We start from the raw sequence: 21,484 nt of genomic DNA, 5'->3' as shown, positions 1-21,484 counted from the left end.
GTGAACAAGGTCTGGTAACAATTTTCTTGACCCTTGGGAATTGACCTTAATATATCTGCAGCATCACCTCGTAAAGCAGCAGTCAAGGAAACAGCCTTTTCTTGTTCGGTCCAATGATTGGCGGTCGCAATAGCTTCAAACTGTCTAAGATATATGGACCAAGAGGACTTTCCATCAAATGGTGGTAATTTGAATCTCATATTATGCGACGTTTCGTCTCTCGGTAGTTCATCTTTCACTAAAGGATCTAACGTTGCTGCATTAACTGATGGTTGTACTTTTGTATCGGTTATCCTGCTCTCTAGCTGTTTGATCTTTTCTTCTACGGTCTCTACACTTTTCTGCATCTTATCGAATGTTCTAGAAACTTCTTCAAATTTCTCATTGTTCTGTTTACAAACTTCTTCTAGTTTTTCGTTGTTTTGCCTACAGACCTCTTTAATTATTTGAGAAGTCTCATCGAATCTTTTAGCAACATTTTCGAATTTCTCGTCGCTTTTTCTACTAACTTCTTCAAGTTTCTCGTCGCTTCTTCTACTAACTTCTTCAAGTTTCTCGTCGCTTTTTCTACTAACTTCTTCAAGTTTCTCGTCGCTTCTTCTACTAACTTCTTCAAGTTTCTCGTCGCTTCTTCTAGAAGTTTCATCGATCGTTTCAGAAACAGTTTTTAATTTCGATAAGATTACTTGTTCTGCTGACTGGAAGTGGAACGTCTTTGGGTCTTCTCCGTTCTTCGTGAGGACATCCTCGAGTCGTGCTTGTAGGACTATCTTGAGCCCACTGCTGTCCAGATCCCGTTCCTCGAGCTGTTCACGGAGCTGTTTTACTGTAAGTTCTTGTAGCAACATCTTTGGTCGGCACACACGTACTTTCCAAAATGTCTTTTAACAGTCTTTCCGAATACCGAACAATCAACGCACTTTAACTATTCCCGACGAATAAAGTCCAAAAGTATTTTAAAGTCTTTCCGAATACCGAACAATTAACGCACTCCGGTTATTCCCGACGAATAAAGTTCAAAAGTCTTTTAAAGTCTCTCTGTAATTCACTTATTTATATCGCACTAAGTTAACCGAACACCGACACCAACTGTAGCGTGATTAGTGTAATTACTTCTAATTACAATAAAACCAGCGGTTCGTAATTTATATACGACTTTATTTTTTATTTATACAAGTTTACTTTACAAACTTTAGCTTAAGACTAAACTCTATTTACAAATATGTCCTATTTATATATGCGATACAGATATTCCAGAAATATCTATATATCTCCAGCTATGTCCATGTGACTCGACCGCTTGCAGTGTCATCGGCGCTGCATCGGCGTATCTCGAAACATCGATAGTGTTCTGTCTGTGCGGAGACGGGAGCTGGTATACGAGGGTAGGTCAATAATTATTTTGTTACAATACGATTTCGTTTTGATTTAAATCTGTCTTCTGCCATTCACCGATAGTGCTATTTCTAAGTCTACCTGTTGTCAAGAAGGCTATGCAAGAAGACAAATTTACACCAAAACGTCCGTAGTTCTCGGTACAAAATAAAACTATTTATACCGTAGTATTGTATAAATGCCTTTTGATATTGTCATATCTGGGTTAACAGAGAACTTAAATCGGGTCGACATTAATTTCACTTATTCCCCGTTAGAGATTGTCCAACTACGGTATAAATAGTTTTATATAGTACCGAGAACTACGGACGTTTTGGTGTAAATTTGTCTTCTTGCATGGCCTCCTTGACAACAGGTAGACCTAGAAATAGCGCTATCGGGGGATGGCAGGAGACAGATTTAAATCAAAACGAAACCGTATATTTTCTATTTTTAAATAAATATTGGTTTGAAATACATTGTTATTCAATGTAAGTTCGATTGTGTATATAATGATAATATGTTCTTCTTAATTTGAACTAATATCAACAAAACTGTACAAAGAATTAACTTGTTTATGACTAAGTGAACTATTATAACTTTAAAACACCTTATTCAGAAAAATGTTGAAATTAAAAATATAGTTTATAAGCGCTTACATTTATTAATTTCAAGACTAACATATATTATTTTTTCAGCTCTCTATCAATCCACTGGATCTATCGTCACAAAAATCGAAAGCGTCAGTTGGTAGAACTGCAGTCAGACGACCTCCAACGCGCCAACGAACGAAAGAACCTCTCCAACCATCGTCAGATCTCACAGACCATTTGCGCAACGCTCACATCACCGCAGCAACTAATCTTCATCGAGTTTCACGACTCTGTCATCAAATACACGAATCAGCGGTAAGACAGGCATTTGGGAGAAGATCACCTCGGCCTACTATATCTGATCGAGAAAGTGGAGATGGTGGTGTCGAAATATACGAAATAGAAAGTGTATCGAGTGAAAACAATAACAGTAATAGTAATACCGTTAATGGACATACTAACCTTGTACGAACAAAAAGCAGCAGTAGTGATGACATAAGTTTAATACCAGAGAAAGATACAAATGGGAATAAGAGCATCGAAGATTTGGAAGATCTAGAGCAACTTCAAACGTGGAGGAGAACATCCAAAATAAGAAGATCTCTACAATTTCCAAAGCAAGCTTCAAAACCATCTAGTCCTAAACCTGTAGATCTGCCAGAAAGTTTAGGCAACGTAAGAAAGATTCGGGAGGAGTTGGAAAAAGGAAGAAGACTGAATACAGCCTTAAGAAATAACAGTGTAGATTTAGATGCTTTAGATCAAATTTTGCAGTCGATTTCAAGCTCCAGTAGTGATAAAGCAAGTGAAGATCTAGATTTGGAGTTATCTAAGAAACAAAAAAGGAATTCGTTTGTTACTGTTGAGTCTATACAGGAAATCAAAGGAAGGTTAAGGAAAACTAGTTCACCAACTAATGACATTTATAAGGTATTTATGTTTTTATAATAGCCTCCTTATTATCGCATAATAATTATCCATCATGTCATATTGTGTTTAGTCTTCGGCTTTCGTATTATCTTTCCTCTATTTATTTTTGTATTTTGCCTTGACAGTGCTTAGTTTCAATAATAATTATTGTAGATTTAGTTTTATTCTGAAGCTATTTTCTTGTGGTATTTTTGCAATTAACTTGTTTTGATGGGAAATAAGCCACAATTTTACTAAAAAAAGATTTTATTAACGTTTCGACGCCCAAATCGGGTGTCGTTGTCAAAATACAAAAAATATTAATGAATTAAACAAAATTTTGGTTACAACGTTAAACAAAACTAGTTAGTAGATTTAGTTTATAGAAAAACCTTATGAGGATAGAGCAAATTTCTGTTTGCCCTTTTCTGAAAGGCTTTAGTGCCTAGTTTTCAGTTTCGTTTGACTCTGTTTCTTGATTACATGGGTACTTAAAATTTATTCTCGCTGAGCATACATGCTTTTCCGCTGAACCTTTATCTCAGTCTAATACTGAGCGTCTTCGCGCTGTTTCATAGCACTTTTCAACAATTAAATCGTTTAATCCAGTCATCATCATCATTCCCTTTGCCTTATCCCTATGTGGGGTCGGTTTCCCTAATTGCATTTCTCCACACAATTCTATCTTGGGTCATATCAATGTTAATCCCCTTTACCAAGATGTCCTGCCTTATGGTCTCCCCCAGGTCTTTCTTGGTCTTCCTCTCCTACTCCTTCCAGGAATCTGCACTTCAGCTATTCTTCGTATTGGGTGATTACCGTCTCGACGTTGAACATGACAAACCATCTTAACCGATTCTCTCTCATTTTGGCGTCAATTGGTGCCACACCTAGACTTTCCCTAATATACTCATTTCTAATGTTTTCCTTCTTTGTCACTCCACTCATCCATCTAAGCATTCTCATTTCTGCCACATGCATTCGTTGTTCCTCTTTCTTTTTCACTGCCCAACATTCAGTTCCGTACATCATAGCCGGTCTTTTGGCTGTTTTATAGAATTCTCCCTTCAGCTTCATTGGAATTTTTCTGTCACACAACACACCACTCGCTTCTTTCCACTTCATCCACCCAGCCCTAATTCTACTGCATGCATCTCCATCTATTTCTCCATTACTCTGTAATACCGATCCAAGGTACTTAAAACTATTGCTTTTCACCATCATTTCACCATCCAAAGATACCATTTTATTTGTAGTAACTCCATCTTTAAATGAACATTCCAAATACTCTGTTTTTGTCCTACTAAGTTTTAAACCTTTTTCCTCTAGAGCTTGTCCCACTGTTCCAGTTTTTCTTATGTTTCTTTCACTATTTCCTATTAACACTACATCATCAGCATACATTAGGCACCATGGAATGCTACCCTGTAGTTTCGCTGTTATCTGGTCCAAAACTAATGAGAATAAATAAGGACTAAGCACCGAGCCTTGGTGCAATCCTACCTTCACCTGAAATTTATCAGTCTCTTTCACACCTGTCCTAACACTAGTCGTTACTCCCTCATACATATCTCTCACAATCTTTACATATTCGTCAGGGACTCCTTTCTTATTGAGTGCCCACCACAGAATCTCTCGAGGAACTCTATCATATGCTTTCTCAAGATCAATGAATACCATATGAACGTTGGTCTCTTTATTCCTGTATTTTTCCATCAGTTAGTTACCTTACAACGAAAATTGCATCTGTTGTTGATCTGCCCTACATAAAGACAAATTGATTATCGGATATTTCGGTTTCTTCACGTATCCGTCTATCAATTACTCTCTACCATATTTTCATAGTGTGGCTAAGTAGTTTTATAGCCCTGTAGTTTGTACATTGTTTTATGTCTCCCTTGTTTTTGTAGACAGGTACTAATTTACTGCATCTCCATTCGTCTGGCATTTGTAAAACTTCCATAATTCTATTAAATAGACCTGCTAGCCAACTTATTCCTGTCTCTCCCAATGCTCTCCATACTTCCCCAGGAATATCATCTGGTCCGACTGCTTTTCCTTTCTTTATTTTTTGAAGCGCTTGAGCCACTTCCTCGTTTGTGATTCTGGTAACCATTGCTGTTACTGTCTCCGTTACAGTCTGTCTGTCAAATTCTTCATTTTAAATCGTTTAATCCAGTAATCCAGTTAAATTGTTTCCAGATGACTGAGGCTACGTGGTTCTCTATCGGTGCTTGCTTTGTTTGTTCCTGATCCGTTCTTGTCTCATGCTGAGATGCTAAGGAATGGAATTGTAACTATCGTTAGTGATTGTGCTTTGCTTGTAAAATTGATGTGATATGGTAAGATATAGTTTTCTCATTCTGTCGGTTTGTCTTGTGTCATTTTAAGCAGTTTTACATTCGTTTTGAGTATGTTTTGTGAGGTTGTTCTCTTGTTAGCCGATGTTAACTCTTTTACCTTTTTATATAAATTAAAGAGATTATGATCTTTGTTGCAGTTCTTCTATTTCAACACATTTTGTTTTTGGCTATTTTTTCATTAGCTCGGTTATTTTTTTCGAATTTTTCTATTTGGTCTGTTCTCCATCTCCATCCTTGTTATCTATTTGGATTTTCTTCGTTTGTCTATGAATTGTAAAATCTCTTCTGGTATCCATTCATGTTTGTTCTTTCTGGGTGTTGCTTTTAGGTATTTCCTATTACATTGTTCATCTACTGTTTAATAGTTTTCTACGAGACGTTTATATAATGTAATTAGACTCGGTGATTCCATGTCGGTCAGTAGGTATTTCCTAAATGTTTAGTTTGTTATGCCTGTTGTTGGCCAATACATAATCTATTGAGCTACGAATGCTGTTTTCATTATCTTGTGGTGAATTTCAAGTGTATAATCTTCACTTATACTCCATCTAATTTACTTACCGTTGCACGTCATCCGCGTCATAGCCCGTGACGTCACATGATACCAACATGAAATATTTGGGCGGTAGGTGTGTTCTTTTTTGGGATCCTTTTGCCGAGTACACGGGAATTACAGCCACTAGACATATTTTATTATATACGCGTAGAAATAATATTTAAAGATTTCTATTAATGTTAACTTAAACAAATACACAACAATATGCTTCATTTAATTTGTATAAATGGTTTATGAAGCGTTTTTATGAAGCAAATTTGTTCGGAACACACTGTAACTGTAATCGAACGAAGGTGACATTTTGGCATAAATTGGTAACATTTATTTGACAGTTGCGGTATTGACACTTTAGATTTGTTTTTTTTTTTTTTTCTTTACTCTAAGTATTTGTTTTATTATATTTATTGTTTTTATTATTTACTTTAAGGTAAGATTATAACTTAATTCTAGTTTTCTATTTCTAATGTTTTTATTTATTTACATTGAATATTAATTTGTTTTGTTGCATAATCCAAGTTTGCAATAATTATTAATTAATTAAATGGATTCAGGATGTTTTTATACTTTGGCAACAATGTCAACTTAGATCTCTGACATAGATAATGACGTGCAACGGTAAGTAAATTAGACAAACTCTATGTAATTTAAACCATGTATTTGACACATTTGTATCATATATGATATTGTCACAATTAGATTAGTTTCTCTCTACTGTCGTTCCTTGAACCGAGAGAAAAGTCTCCAATCAATCCAAGAACGTTCTCGTTACAGATTCCTCTTCTTATTTCTCTTTATAAGCAATTATGCTTGTTCATTAGTGGATTGGTTATCTCAGTATTAATATGTCTCTTTCGCCATTTAGTGTTATTAAGGCATCCTGCCAGTCTATTTGCTTTTTGTACTCGATTTCTCGCTTCTTTGTCCAGGTCTTAGTAGCTGAAGAGTGTAATTCCAAAGTATTTTATTTCCATTACTTGTTCAATACTGAATCCCTATTAATCCAGGTACCAAAGCTTTTCACCTCGCAATTTTTACAGAATGAATTGATTTGCTTGAAAATTTGAGAATAAGTAGTGGATAGTCCAAGGATTCAAATCTATATAATGCCGAAAGGCGCTTTTACCATGGGGGTGGTTGCCACCCCATCTCGGGGGGTGGAAATTTTGGCCGCAAAAGTTGATAAAAACGTTCATTCTAAGCCAAAAATGTTCTATACGTTTTTTTGAGAAAATTAATAGTTTTCGATTTATTCGCTATCGAAAGTGTTAGTTTTGTATCGAAAAAATCAATGTTTTACCAATTGTACTCATTTACGATTCACTCAATTTTTGCCGTAGAAAAAGTTTTTTCAAACCAAGCTCTTGGAAATTTAATAACCTACAATTTCATATTTAAACATTTTTTCGTATCTCTGATGCGAATCTTTCTATTCTGAAGAAAATGGCATTTTTTACCAAACTACAAAAATTCGTTATTCGCTTGTAACTCTAGTTTTTTAAAAACTAATCATTTTAAGCCACTCAAACTTCTAGAATCTATTAATAATGCATAAATAAAGAAGAATGAATAAGACCAATGACTAAAAACACCGCTAACTTACATTATTATGCTTCCAATAGGATTTCTTAAATAATATATTGATTTTTTAACCGTAATTTTTTATTTTTTATCTTACACAGTTTGGTAAAAAATAATTTTGTAGGTTTTTACAAGATCTTTAAGCATATTATCATTAAATCTTTTAAAAATCCTCAGTCGCAAAAAGAGGTGACTTTGAAAGGGTTGGTAAAGATGGTTTTAGCATGTTATTACAGGTTTTATTTTTCAATAGTTCACTGAATTTTTGCCGTAGAAAAAATGTTTTTCAAACCAGGCTCTTGGGAATTAAATAAGCTACAATTTCATCGTTAAACATTTTTCATATCTCTGATGCTAATCTTTCTATTCTGAAGGAAAAGCCATTTTTTCCAAACTACAAAAATTCGTTATTCGCTTTTAATTTTATTTTTTTTTTAAACCAATCATTCTAGGCGAAACTTCTAGAACCTATTAATGATACATAAATAAAGAAGCCCATGACTAATTTTAATTAGGGTGGTGATTAGAGCGGTTGCTTCCGATCACTTTTTCGCTGAAAAAAATAGGGACTGAAAAATAGGGATTCTTTTCATTATAAGTCACTTAATTTTTGAGCTAGATTTTTTTTCTATTTCTGGAGATAGATATTTTAAATACTTTAAATTAGTTTCAACAAGTTATATAATGTACATATAATAAAGTATACCTCGATTACTATTGGTCTTAAAGATAATTTTAAAAAAAAACGGTTTTGTTTATTTTTTCAAAAGGTACATTTTTGTTAAGTAAAGTTGTTTTGATAAAACGAAAACTTTTGGAGTTATTATCAGAAAACTTATTAAAAACATTGATTTTTTCGATATAAAACTAACACTTTCGATAGCGAATAAATCGAAAACTATTAACTTTATCACAAAAATATATAGAACGTTTTTTGCTTAGAATGAATGTTTTTACCAACTGTTGTGGTCAAAATATAATAAGGAAGTACAAAACTCAAAGAAGTACCACAAAATGTATATATTAATAAAATGGTCATATAAGGACGTGTTTCGGCTCTTCACGAGCCATCATCAGCTTAAAAATACAGGAGCAAAGACAAAACTGACCAGACCAGGAAGGAGGATATAAAAAATATAATAAAAAATTTCCACCTCCCAGATGGGGTGGCAACCACCCCCATGGTAAAAGCACCTTTCGGCATCATATAGATTTTGATCCTTGGACTATCCACTACTTATTCTCAAATTTTCCAGCAAATCGATCCATTCTGTAAAAATTGCGAGGTTTTATCCTATTTTAAGCTTTATTTCTTGGACTATATTAAACATTTTGGAGAATTAAAGTGAATACGATAATTGATTATTAATTTTAGGTTAATGGTAAAGACGATGATCCTGATGACGGTATAGTAACAGAAGAAACATCTCCCATAAAAGAAAACGAAATGCCTTTAGTCGAAAACTCCCGAGTACGTTCGTACGTATACGGGATGGAAGCCTTACTCAACAAAAAGCCCGGAATAGGTACTGGCAGTCTGGAGTCCCGAGTAAAACTAATACCTACTAACAAAAACGAAGACTGGTACAATCGAAGAAAATCGTACGGATTTGAAAAAGTCCACAATCACAACGACTCACAAAGCTCAATTTCATTGAAAAACAAAAATTTTGTGGAGAGTTCCACGGATAGTGGTATTTGTAGATCTACTGAAATTGTTGTTCCTGTTAAGAAAAACGGGTTTAAAGAAAATGAATTCAGTTCAGATGAACAAAACGATTTGGAACAGAAGTATAACGAATACGATAACAACAGTAAACATCAACTTGGACAGGTACGTTTATACTTGTTTGCTTTTACAAATTTTTGGCGGCTGTGCATTCATATTCAGTAATTTTATTACAATTTTCTTTGGCTAGTCAAAAGTGGAAACATTTTAGTAGAAAAAGCAACTTTTTCATTTGTTTCAATATTGTGAAAAAACTACCCATTGTAGAAGAAACGTTCAACATAGGACTTTTTTCAAAATATTTGCTCTTTAAAGTGAGATGTTCTAGATTAAAAATGTTTATAAACAGAAAAGTTATAGCAAATTGCAAATAAAAAAAAAACCCAAAAATAAGTATTTTTTTCTTTTAAAAAATTGTTGATAATAATTATTAAAATAAACAATAATAGTTATTTATGATATAAGTGTTAAAAGTACAATTTTAAGGCACGTATTTTAAAATTTGCAGAATGAGCGAAGCGAATTCTGCAATTCACACATGAGTGCCTTAAACATATACTTTTAAACACGTATATCATACAATATTTGTTCTACAAACAATATCAACAATTATAGTTTATTTATTCTCAATTACAGGACAATATCTTCAAAAAGTTTTACTTGAACTTGACTGACATTCCATTTTTATATTTTTCTTGACATTACATCAAAACTGCCTATACTGTCAATACGTAAATCATAACAACTATAGAATAACATCTTACTTTTATTGTTGTATATTCTAACAAATTTTAATAGTTTTTTCTACAAGCGTGCCACTTTAAAGCACTAGTGCTTTAAAATTTTTAAGACACTGCAGTTAAAAGTGAATTGTCAAATTGTGAAACGTCAAAATATTTATATTTCATTTATTAACATTAATATTAATAGTACAACTACACCAGTTAATAGGGAAAAAAATCGTCGATTTCACGTAAAAATGTTAAGCAGGGTTTTGAAGGTTTTAAACGATAGATGAAGTATAAATGATGATAATTCCGTGAAGACGTACAGCTAATTTTTCTTCTTCTTTTTTTAAAACAGTTACAAAGAATGAAAAACTAAGTTTTTTGACTATAAAACGTTTCTTATCCATTTTAGAGAAAAATGTTTCAAATAAATATTGTAGACCTTAAAAAGTTCTTCAATTTGGTGGGACACATATTGAAACATATAAACAATTGACCGAGATAATTGTAAAAACCTCTCATTTTTGCACTAATTTTTAAATATTAATAACTGTATTTTTTGCACAATGATATTTAATTTAACTACTTCAAATTATGCCAATTCATGGGTTATTTCAGTGTGCTAAATTTCAACCAGATCGACCAAATAGTTTATAAGTTATTCAATTTGTTTATCTCAGACAGCAATTGTTTAAACAACTGTTCTTGCCTTAACAGTAACTCTAGAGATATTTTACAAATCGCAATCGATTATTTAAGACTTTAATTTTAAGATTTATTGAAAATGTTTTAAGATTTTATCAAAATTGTTGTTAAAAAAAACCGTCTGAAAAAGACCCTACATTTTAGGTTATAAACAATTAGAATAACTTTGACAGTTTTTATGTTACACGCTCGTATGTAGGCTCATGAAAAGCTGGTGAAAAAATACACATTAAAATAATAAAATAAATTTTATATGACTAATAGAAATCAAGTTAGAATTTTTTTTTCAATAAATCATATTTCCATTGTTTATAAACATTAAGAGCTGAAAATTGAATAAGTTGTTTAAGAAAGTCTATATTTTCTGACCCACTTCATAGATTGCATATGCAGTAAAAAAAATAAAAAGTCATGACTCGTTAAAATGATGGTACTCGTGAAACACCGCCAACAAATTTAAAGGTGAGAATAGCTTCGTTTTATTTTTTAGAATGGAATCCCAATTTGAAACATGTTGAAAAAATTTGCAGTTTAATTGCTATTACTTGCTTTAATTTTACAATAATTTCTCGTAAGAATTACTTATATTTTACTAATTAAAGTATATTATTTATATAAATATACAATAATAATTAGCTCAGGCCCAGAAATTAAATTGGTTGAAAACACGATCTTATCCATAAAACAAAATACTTATTTTCCTAACAAGTGCAGAAAGTCATTATTTTCCGCACGCGACTGCAGTTTGCCGAACGACGCGAAGCGGGAGTTCGGCAAGCAGTCGAGTGCGGAAAAGAGACTTTCTGCAAGAGTTAGGAACAATATTTTTTCTAAGAGTCTTTAAAAAATTGCCAAATCTTAATCAATTAATTTAATTAATATGAAAACACATACACAAATTAATTCTTTGACAAGGTTGTCAAAACCAAACTTTCAAAATAATTAGTTAGCATGACGACGATCTTGGTTTCCATGACGATGATTCAAAACGACTGTTATTGTCTACCGATTTGACTTTCGAATATTATGTCCAAATAATTTTATTTCATCGAATTGTCGAGTTAATTTCATTAAAACCGGAACACAATAAGATATATTTGAAATAAATCAGTATATAATATCTAAATATTAGTTTATTGTATGTATTATAATTACTTTAAGGCCATATTAACATATCTAAATTAACACGCTTGCGGAAAAGTAAAAACCGCGTGCGGAAAAGTAACACGCGTGCGGAAAAGTAACACGCGTGCGGAAAAGTGAAACTTTCTAAACTAAAATGCGTGCGCGAAAGTAGACATGTTTGCACGCTCGTAGAAAAAATATTTTTAGCTGTTAGTAAAAATAAAAAGCAATTGATTCAACTTTTATGTGCAGAGCTCAACAAATCTGGGTACCGAACTAAAGTAGAAGATTGAAGATGCGGACGTGTTAATAGTGCAGACAGCTCTTCACGAACATTCATATGAAACTAGCAAGACCATTGTAATAATTGGTAATGATACTGATATACTCATAATATTGACGCAACTCTCTGCTCCGGACAATAACATATATGTATTTTGAAAAAAAAAAAAGGCGAAAAAGGAAAATCTATCTATTACAGTTGTAATAGTTTTAAACATTCTCATCTAAGAAAATACGTTCGGTTCTTATATATTTTTACTGGATGTGATACAACTTCCTCTTTTTTTAATCAAGGAAAATTCAAATTATTAACTGCATCGTCAGAAATTGTAGATCTGATAAATATTTTTTACGACGAGAATGCTAACAAGGAGGACATCATGAAAAACGGATGTGATATCATTGTTGCTTTGTATTCTGCTGCAATTGATGTTACATATAAAAAAACATAATAACATATTGTCATTAAATGAGTTACGTTTTTTACAATTTATAAGAAATACAGGGAAAAATCTTTTAAATTGGAAAATTTGCCCCCAACAGAAGGTGCAGGTTATCAGCATGTACTTCGCGTTTATCATCAATTACAACACTGGTTAGGTAAAAAACTGGATGCTATCCAATATGGATGGAAAAAAACTGATACGGATTTTGAACCTATTTACACCTTAGATTGTTTGATTCCTGAAGAGATATTAAAACAAATTACATCTAAATGTTCAACGGGTTGCAAAAGTACAAGATATGGTTGTAAAAAATATGGTATAAACTGTACGGATCTTCGTACAAACTGTGCAGTGGAAGAAGAGGAGAAAAAATGTTGTAATCGCGCTGCAGTGGTTCTTGACGATGTCAGACTTTGTAGAGGATGAACTGTAACTTGCCGAGAAGCGATTTAGAAGTTATAGACGTTCACTAGAATAATCAAATTAAAATTCATAAACAATGTTTTACGTTTTTATTTTTATAATTAATAATTAATTATTATTAAATTATATAATTATTAAATGAATTTATTAAAATATATATATATATATATATATATATATATATATATATATATATATATATATATATTACTATCAAAACAAATATATGACTTTTATTCTAATTATTGAACTTAAACATACATCATTAAATAGTGCAAACATATTACATATTTATACTTATTAGATGCCTACCTAAACAAATATTAATAGTTTCATTAAATTAAATAACATTTCATAACAATTCAGAAACAAAATAAAACAAACAGTTTTTTAAAAATTATTAAGGACTTTTAAATACTATTTAATTATTTCAAATAAAAAAAAATAATGTATTGTACTAATTTATAATTATTTTATATTTATATAAAAAATATACTTTACTTAATAATTTAAAGAATTTTTAAGAAATACTTGTAAAATTCAATAACTTTTATAGTAAAATTGAATCAATTGATTTTCACGGGATTTTCCAATTTTCCAATTGTGCAAGGTGAAATTTGCACAATTTTTAGTATTTTCTTGAGCTACTCCAGTTAAAAAAGAAGGTTGTGCGTGCTATGGAAGGTGATAATATATTGCAGTTTTTTTCCAAAAAAGGAAGCGAAGCTTGAACAGTTCCCACCTTCACTTTCGTTGGTGGTGTTTCACGAGTACCATCAGTTTAACAGGTCATAAGTTTTTATTATTTCACTGCATATGCAATCTATAAACTGGATAGTAAAATATAGATTTCCATATATAAATTTTCAGCTCTTAATGTTTATAAACAATGCAAAATTTGATTTATAAAAAAAAATACTAACTTGATTCCTATTTGTCATATAAAATTATTTTTTCTTTTTTAATATGTATTTTTTCACCAGCTTTTCAGTGAACCTACATGCAAGCGTGTGACATAAAAACTGTCAAAGTTATTCAAATTGTTTATAACCTAGAAAGTAGGGTCTTTTTCAAACGAGTTTTTTAATAACAATTTTAATAAAATGTTAATTTTTTCTTAATGCATCTTAAAAGTAGACTCTCGAATAATTGATTGCGATTTGCTAAATATCTCTAGATTCACTGTTAGGACAAGAACAGTTGTATAAACAATTGCTCTCTGGGATAAACAAATTGAATAACTTATAAACTATTTGGTCAATCTGGTTGAAATTTAGTGCACTTAAATAAACCATTAAGTGGCATAATTTAAAGTAGTTAAATTATATATCATTATGTAAAAAGTAAAGTTATTAATATTTAAAAATTAGTGCAAAAATGAGAGTTGCTTGCAATTATCTAGGTCAATTGTTTATTTATATTATTATAAGTACTATCAAATTAAAGAACTTTTTAAGATCTATAATACTTATTTAAAACATTTTTCTCTAAAATTAACAAGAAACGTTTTATAGTAAAAAAACTGAGTTTTTCATTCTTTGTACCTGTTTAAAAAAAAAGAAGAAGAAAAATTAGCTGTACGTCTTCACTGAATTATCATCAGTTATCTCTCATCTACCGTTTAGCACCTTCAAAACCCTGCTTAACATTTTTTCATGTTTTTTTCCCTATTAACTGGGGTAAACTTGCGCAATTTGGAAAAGGTGATTTAAAAGGTTTTTTAAAATTTAATTTAAACTGTATTATTGCATTTTTAACACGTTTGTAGAAAAAAACTATTAAAATTTGTTAGAATATACATCAATAAAAGCAAGATGTTATTCTATTCTTGTTATAATTTACGTATTGACAGTATAGGCAGTTTTGATGTAATGTCAAGAAAAATATAAAAATGGAATGTCAGTAAAGTTCAAGTAAAAGTTTTTGTAGATATTGTCCTGTAATTGAGAATTATTAAATTATAATTGTTGATATATAAGACGTTTTAAGGCACTCATTTTTACACTCTTGAGACTTACATTTTTAAGGCACTCATGTGAATTGCAGAATTCGCTTCGCTCATTCTGCAAACTTTCACATGCGTGCCTTAAACGTGTACTTTTAACACTTATATCATAAATAACTATTAAAACACCTACATTTCATTAAGTGGGTTTTTATGTAGTTACTATGTGTGAAAAAGATGAACCTGATCGGTCGAGTATTTTTAAACAATTCTATGTGTTTATCCCATTTGACAAAAAAAATCATTTTCAAATGGATGTACAGGTGCTTTGTCAATATTTAGAAGGGCTTTTTGGTATCATTCTCTTCGTAAGCTTACGTTTTTATTATTCTACCGTGCAGGTATTTTATCAAAGTAAAATTCAACAAATTTGGAAAAACGAACATCAACACCAGTGCGCATCCAAATCTTAAATACAAAGTGAGTTTGGTCGTGCTCTACCATTTTTGGCGTTATAAACAATTAAGTTATCTGTGCCGTTTTAACCTTTCCAAAAAAACAAAATACTCTATCTGAAAGGTTATGAAAAACATGGTTCAAAACAAAAGAAGTTTGTACGACTCGTAGAACTGGTGATATTTTTTTTAATTCACTTTTCGAATTCTGAGAAAACTAATAAGTATTTTTGAAAAATTTAAACGCAGAATGAAATATTACGTTATTACCGAGGGTCAAAAGTCCCTGAAAACTTCTGTAATGTTTATTTTAATAAGTTACAGGGAAGAAAAACTAAGAGAAAAATTAGTATGATTTTTAATTTCAAATATCTCATTCAAAAGAAATTTTTACTCATTCTACGGGACGTTCGGCCCTCGGTAATAAAGTAATCTTTCATTCTGCATTTAAATTTTTCAAAAATACTTATTAGTTTTGACAGGATTTGAAAAAAATATTACATTTAAAATACATTGAAAATTTTGACAGGCGTCAAAATGTTGCATTTTGTTCCACTCCCCTTAAGTTAGGTTTAAAATTTTACCAAAAATTTTCCATGGCAACCTACTTATGTATATCAATATTTAAACAAATTATATTATAAAAATATTGATTCCCTTGCTTCGAAATCACTTTTTTATAATAATTTTCGCTATTTTAAGACGAAAGTTATTCTTGAAATTGTTTCGTAAAATGCTTACTGTCGGCGTAAAATGTAATTCAAAAATTAAAAATGCCGAGAAAAAGCCAATTTTAAATTAAATAATAAATAAAATGACTTATGCCATATAAAAACAAAATAGAATTGCGCATTGGAATTGTACTTGACTCAGTTCTCATATTTTTTTTAATTCGATGTCCAACCAAGAAAAATGGCCTCAAAAAACGCTAAAATTTCTTTTTCGACATTTTTAATTGTTTATTTGCATTTTACGCTTAAAGTAAGCATATTTAACCTATTTAACAAGGTCCTCAAAAAATGCTAAAATTTCTCGTTATTTTTCGGCATTTTTAATTGTTTATTTCCATTGAATGCTTAAAGTAAGCATTTACGAAAAAATCAAAAGAATAACTTTTGTCTTAAAATGACACAAATATGTCATTTAAAAACTGTTCTTTCTTTAGGTTTACTAACAGATTTTCACTGTATTAAATATACCTATGTTAAACTTGATTAAATTTTAAATGAAAACCTGAAACTTGATTGATAAACTGTGCAAATTTCATATCTTAATGTTTATAAACAACTGCGATGTGATATATAAAATATATCCCCGATTTTGTGGGTCGTAGAAACGTCTTTTTTTAAGATATATTTATTCGTAATCCTTCAGACGGTCTATTTTGTTTTTCTTTGTAAAAGTTAAAACGGCGGAGATAACACAATTGTTTATAAAGCGAAAAATGGTACCTCATTCTGCATCGATTATTTTGTAAATAATTAAAAATGAATAATCTTTTTTAAAAAAAGTGAAAACTTAAGACCAAAAAACTTCTAAAGAGACCTTTCTAAAGACTGACTAGGCACATGTATGGCCATTTGGAAATGGTCTTTTTTTCTCAAATGGGATAAACAAATAATATTTGTTTAAAAACTACTTTACCGATCGGCTTGATCTTTTATACATATTACTACATAAAAACTTGCATTGTGAAATATGCTTAAGTATTTTTATTGTTCATTTTAATAATTTTAAACAAATGGAAAAAATTCTTACTTTCGGGTTTACTTTGTAATAACTTTTTTGTTTATAAACATTATTTTAACTTAGAAAAACTCATTTTAAAGAGCGAGTATTTTCAAGAAAGTCGTCTGTTCAACAAATTAATCTACAATGCATAGTGTTTTCACAATATTGAAATGAATGAAGAAAGTCGCTTTTTTGTTTAAACGAATAAAAAACCCATGACGAAGTAAAAATTTCGATTCCCTCGAGATGACACGCCTTTTCTATTGGCTTCTACAGATATTCCAATTCAAAAATATCGGCCAGTAGTTTTTCGATTTGTTAAATGTTTGTTGGGCTTCGGGTATAAATGTATTTCTTATTATTCTTGGCGTATCATTCTGAAATTTAATGTTACGTGTACCTGGTCTCTTTTTGTTTAGTGGTGTTACTTACGTATCCACAGAATATTAATCAACATTATGGTAGGATTTTGATTATTTAAATGCCTTTGTTTTATTTATTATTAATTAATATTAAATTCACTATTTTTATGTCTCTATCACTTTTCTCATTGTCCAACATTTAAGTAAAAGTCAATAAGTACAACAAAACACATAATTAAATATTTAATATTATAATATAATTAAAATTACATTGCCTCCATTGAAACGTTTTATAAAGACTTAATTAACTTTGTAATACTCTGTCATACATTCACTCTTCTTCAGAATAATCTCAGCTTTCACTGATATAATATCACAAATATATTAGAAGCCTTAATTGCATTTGCAAATAATTACTTGATTGACTTACACAAGACTTGTTTGACTTCCAATGGTGAGTCTCGAAAGAACTATGTTGATTTTAGAAAACCATCTGAGAACCCATCGCTTTTTTCTCCGGGTTTAATGAATGTTATGCATTGCGAATTGGTTTTTCTTGTTCGCTTGTACATTTAACCTCTTCGTATATACATGAGCTCGTATGCTATAATATATTATGTATATGAAGATGTGTAATGACCTTTAAGTAATTGAAGAGTAACAGCTATCTATAATACCTGCTGCAAAGGTTAAACCGGACTTGCCAAAGTTTTTAAACACTGTGCCATGTGTTTCTTTTTTTAATACATACCTACTAATATACAGTGCGCTGCAATAAGTGTTACCCCTCCCTATTAACTTATTTATTTAACACACAAGCAAAACTCTCGAACCAGTCGATTTTTAAAATAATCATAGTATATTATTATAGCATCAATGTTTCGAACTTTACGCAATCCCTCTTTGCGACAGGCATAACATTGATTTTTTTTAATGGGAAAGTACATCATGTGATACCTCATTTAAAAGCTTTTGAAACACTGATTACAAAAATGTATAACACTTTAGTCCTTTTTGATAGCGTATTCGCAAAATTTCAATCAAATTATTATTAAATGCATTCATTTTTTCGAGTCCTGAGAAAACTAATAATTATTTTTGAAAAATTTAATCGCAGAGTGAAAGATTACATTATAGCCAATAGGGGAGTGCAATTAGAACGAAAACATGCATTGTTTTGGAAAAATTCAAACAAGCTTATATTTTTCTAAAAAAATTTTTTGTTAGTTTATATACATGTTAAAGTAAAAAGTTCTACTCGCGGATTTGGCCGCTAATTGTTTATTAATTGTTTACAATAACGATAACAATTGTTTTGTATTAATAATTTTAAAAATATCGTTAAATTTTACTTTGATCAAATATATTTCTATTTTGTTTTTGGTTATGCTGAATCCGAATATGGCATTACAATTTGAAAATTCCTATACAGAATCTCTTATACAGTATGTCTGCGTAGCTAGGAACCACATGGAAAACTTTTTTATTATCAATTTTACGAAAAAAAGTTATTCTTCATAAAATGCTCTGACTAGTCAAAAATCTAAAACTTAACAATCAGATATCAAATTTTATCAATTTTATACGAGTTATGTCAAAAATATGAATTTCGTTAAAGAGTAAAGTACCTTTATATTTCAGAATATCAAAAAATGCTATTATGAAAAGTTCTTTGAAATTAAAAATTATGTTTAAATATACAATTCATCATCATCAGTAGCATGACAACCCTTTTTGGGTCCTGGCTTGTTCTAGGATTTTCCGCCATTCTGTTCTGTTCCTTGCTTTGTTCTTCCAGTGGGCAATCTCAAGTGTTTTCAGATCTTGTTCCACTTGTTCCATGTATCTAAGTTTGGGTCTTCCCTTTGGCCCTCTCCCTACTGGTGTTTGCTTCATTATGTGTTTTGGTGTTTCGGTCTCCAACATTCGTTCAACATGGCCCATCCAGCGCAGACGTCCGATCTTTATGGATGTTATGACGTCGGGTTCGTTGTATGCTGCGTATAGTTCAAAATTATATCTTCTGCGCCATACGTCATTTTCTTTCACCCCCTTATATATGTGTCTAAGGATTTTTCGTTCATAAATATACAATTACATTATTCTAATCGAAAAATGTTTTTCAATTTTTTCTCAGGATAGTCATCATCATTTTATTACAATTATGATAACTATTTTATTATCACTTTTACGAAAAAAAGTTATTCTTCATAAAATGCTCTCCCTGGTCTGAAATCTAAGATTCAACTATCAGATATTAAACTTTTTTAATTTTATACGAGGTATGTAAAAAATATGAATTTTTCTTAAGACTTAAGTGCCTTTATTATTCACAATATTTTAACTAGAAGGATGTAATTGAACACTAAAATAAATTTTTTAATTCCAAACAACTTTTCTTAATGACAATTTTCGATATTGTGAAATTTAACGATACTTTACTCTTGAGTGAAATTCATATTTTTTGACATACCTCATATAAAATTCATTAACTTTGATATTTGATAATTGCATCTTAAATTATATACGATGCAGAGTATTTTATAAGGAATAACTTTTTTCGTAAAACTGGTAACAAAAAAGTTATCAATAGGTTCCAAGTTACGCAGACATACTGTTATAAAAAAAAATTTATTTTAGGTAAGTTTTACAGAAAAAAGTTTTGATCACTTTATATAAACATTTTTTAGCTGGTAATTTTCGGTTTTTGTATTACACTTTTGTTATCTTTCTTAATTTTCTAAAAAAAATTAGTTTATTTAATTTCTAAAGTAAAATAATTTAGTGCATTTTAAAGATTACATCATAAGCTTTAAAAAAGCACTTATAAAACTGTAATAGATCTGTTCAAAATTGAGTAATACCGTCTTAAAGTGGTGGTAATTCTATAAAACTACGAAGATTTCAAAATTACATTTTTTAAGACGTCATATGATTTGAATTAAATTTTTGAGTTTTTTTTTAACCTTTAACTACCCGCGCATCAAGTTATAGCATAACTACACGCGTGGCGTACTTTATACGCCACAAGAAAATACCCTTAAAACAGCGGATTTGTTTATTTTTTTTTTTTTGAAAAATACACTTTAGTTGTTTGTTATAAACCTTATTCGGCATCAGTGAATACTTTGAGTTAATTCTCAGTAAGCCAATTTGGATTTATAACTGAAATCATGGAATAACTGGATTCCATGATAAATAAATCTACTAATAAAATTTTTTTGAAATGTGATTTTTTACGGAAGACGAAGTATTGTTTATAAAGAAAAATATATTTTGTGCCATAATTACTAAAAAAAACAATTGAAATATGTACTTATATTACTACTTATATTAATATAATGGTGGTGTATATTGTCCACCACCGGAAACAAATAATAAACAATACATTACGATCTTCCGAGAACGCCGATTATAACGAAACTAAAACCAAATTGTAAAGCACATTCCAGTGATAGGTTAGAGAGATAAACAAGGTCAAAAATTAAATTTTTAAATATATTTCCAGTAGAATTCTTATATCTGGCGTACAAAATACGCCAGCGCGTGTAGTTAAAGGTTAATAAAACATCATTTAGTACGATGGTTGAAAGGTAAGTTGTGCAAAATTGGAGGTTTTATAAGAAAAATTGTATTAGTTACACATTTTTAAATCATTTTTAAACAAAATTCATGTAATACTAACTTTCCGTCCCCACCGTACTTATACCCATACATTTTATTTCTTTTTATTATAACCATCAGATAGCTTCATTATTCTTTTTTTAGGTTCAATTTGTAAAATTTCATTTGATCCATTAGTTAAAGAATTACATTAAAATAACTCAACCGTGCACTTCGCCGTACGCTAGTTTACAGTGCCCCAATGTTTGTGAGAAGGGTGACTTAAGCGTTATAAATAAAAAATTATAGAAGATACAGATTTAATTTTAGAAAATTCTTTATATTATAAGGTTTTTTTTGATAAAAAATGAAGCACCCACTTTTCGAGTAGAACTTTTTGATACGTTGTTTATTAAACATTTCTTAATTAAATTACAAAAAGTTCTATCTTGTTTGATTTTTTCCGAAGTGAAAATCTATATGCACTCCCCTACAATGGTTAAAAGTCCGTTAGAATAAACAAAAAGTTTCTTTTGAATGATATATTTGAAATTAAAAATCACACTCAATTTTCTCT

At 30.4% G+C, this 21,484-nt stretch overlaps 1 protein-coding gene across 5 annotated transcripts in view; it reads left to right on the top strand.

Moving 5' to 3' along the window:
- The window catches only part of LOC114337513 (uncharacterized), a 772,834-nt gene that overhangs the window by 674,255 nt on the left and 77,095 nt on the right, over positions 1-21,484 (top strand). For all 5 annotated transcript variants that reach the window (XM_050642993.1, XM_050642994.1, XM_050642995.1 and 2 more), the window contains exons 4-5: positions 2,073-2,897; positions 8,749-9,207. In XM_050642993.1, coding sequence (XP_050498950.1) covers positions 2,073-2,897; positions 8,749-9,207 — 1,284 coding nt within the window. The remainder of the gene's footprint in view (positions 1-2,072; positions 2,898-8,748; positions 9,208-21,484) is intronic.

The sequence above is a fragment of the Diabrotica virgifera genome, chromosome 2 (genome assembly GCF_917563875.1).
Source record: "Diabrotica virgifera virgifera chromosome 2, PGI_DIABVI_V3a".
Taxonomy (NCBI): domain Eukaryota; kingdom Metazoa; phylum Arthropoda; class Insecta; order Coleoptera; family Chrysomelidae; genus Diabrotica; species Diabrotica virgifera.
Note: the sequence above shows the minus strand (reverse complement) of the source record. Positions and strands in the feature narration are given on the sequence as shown.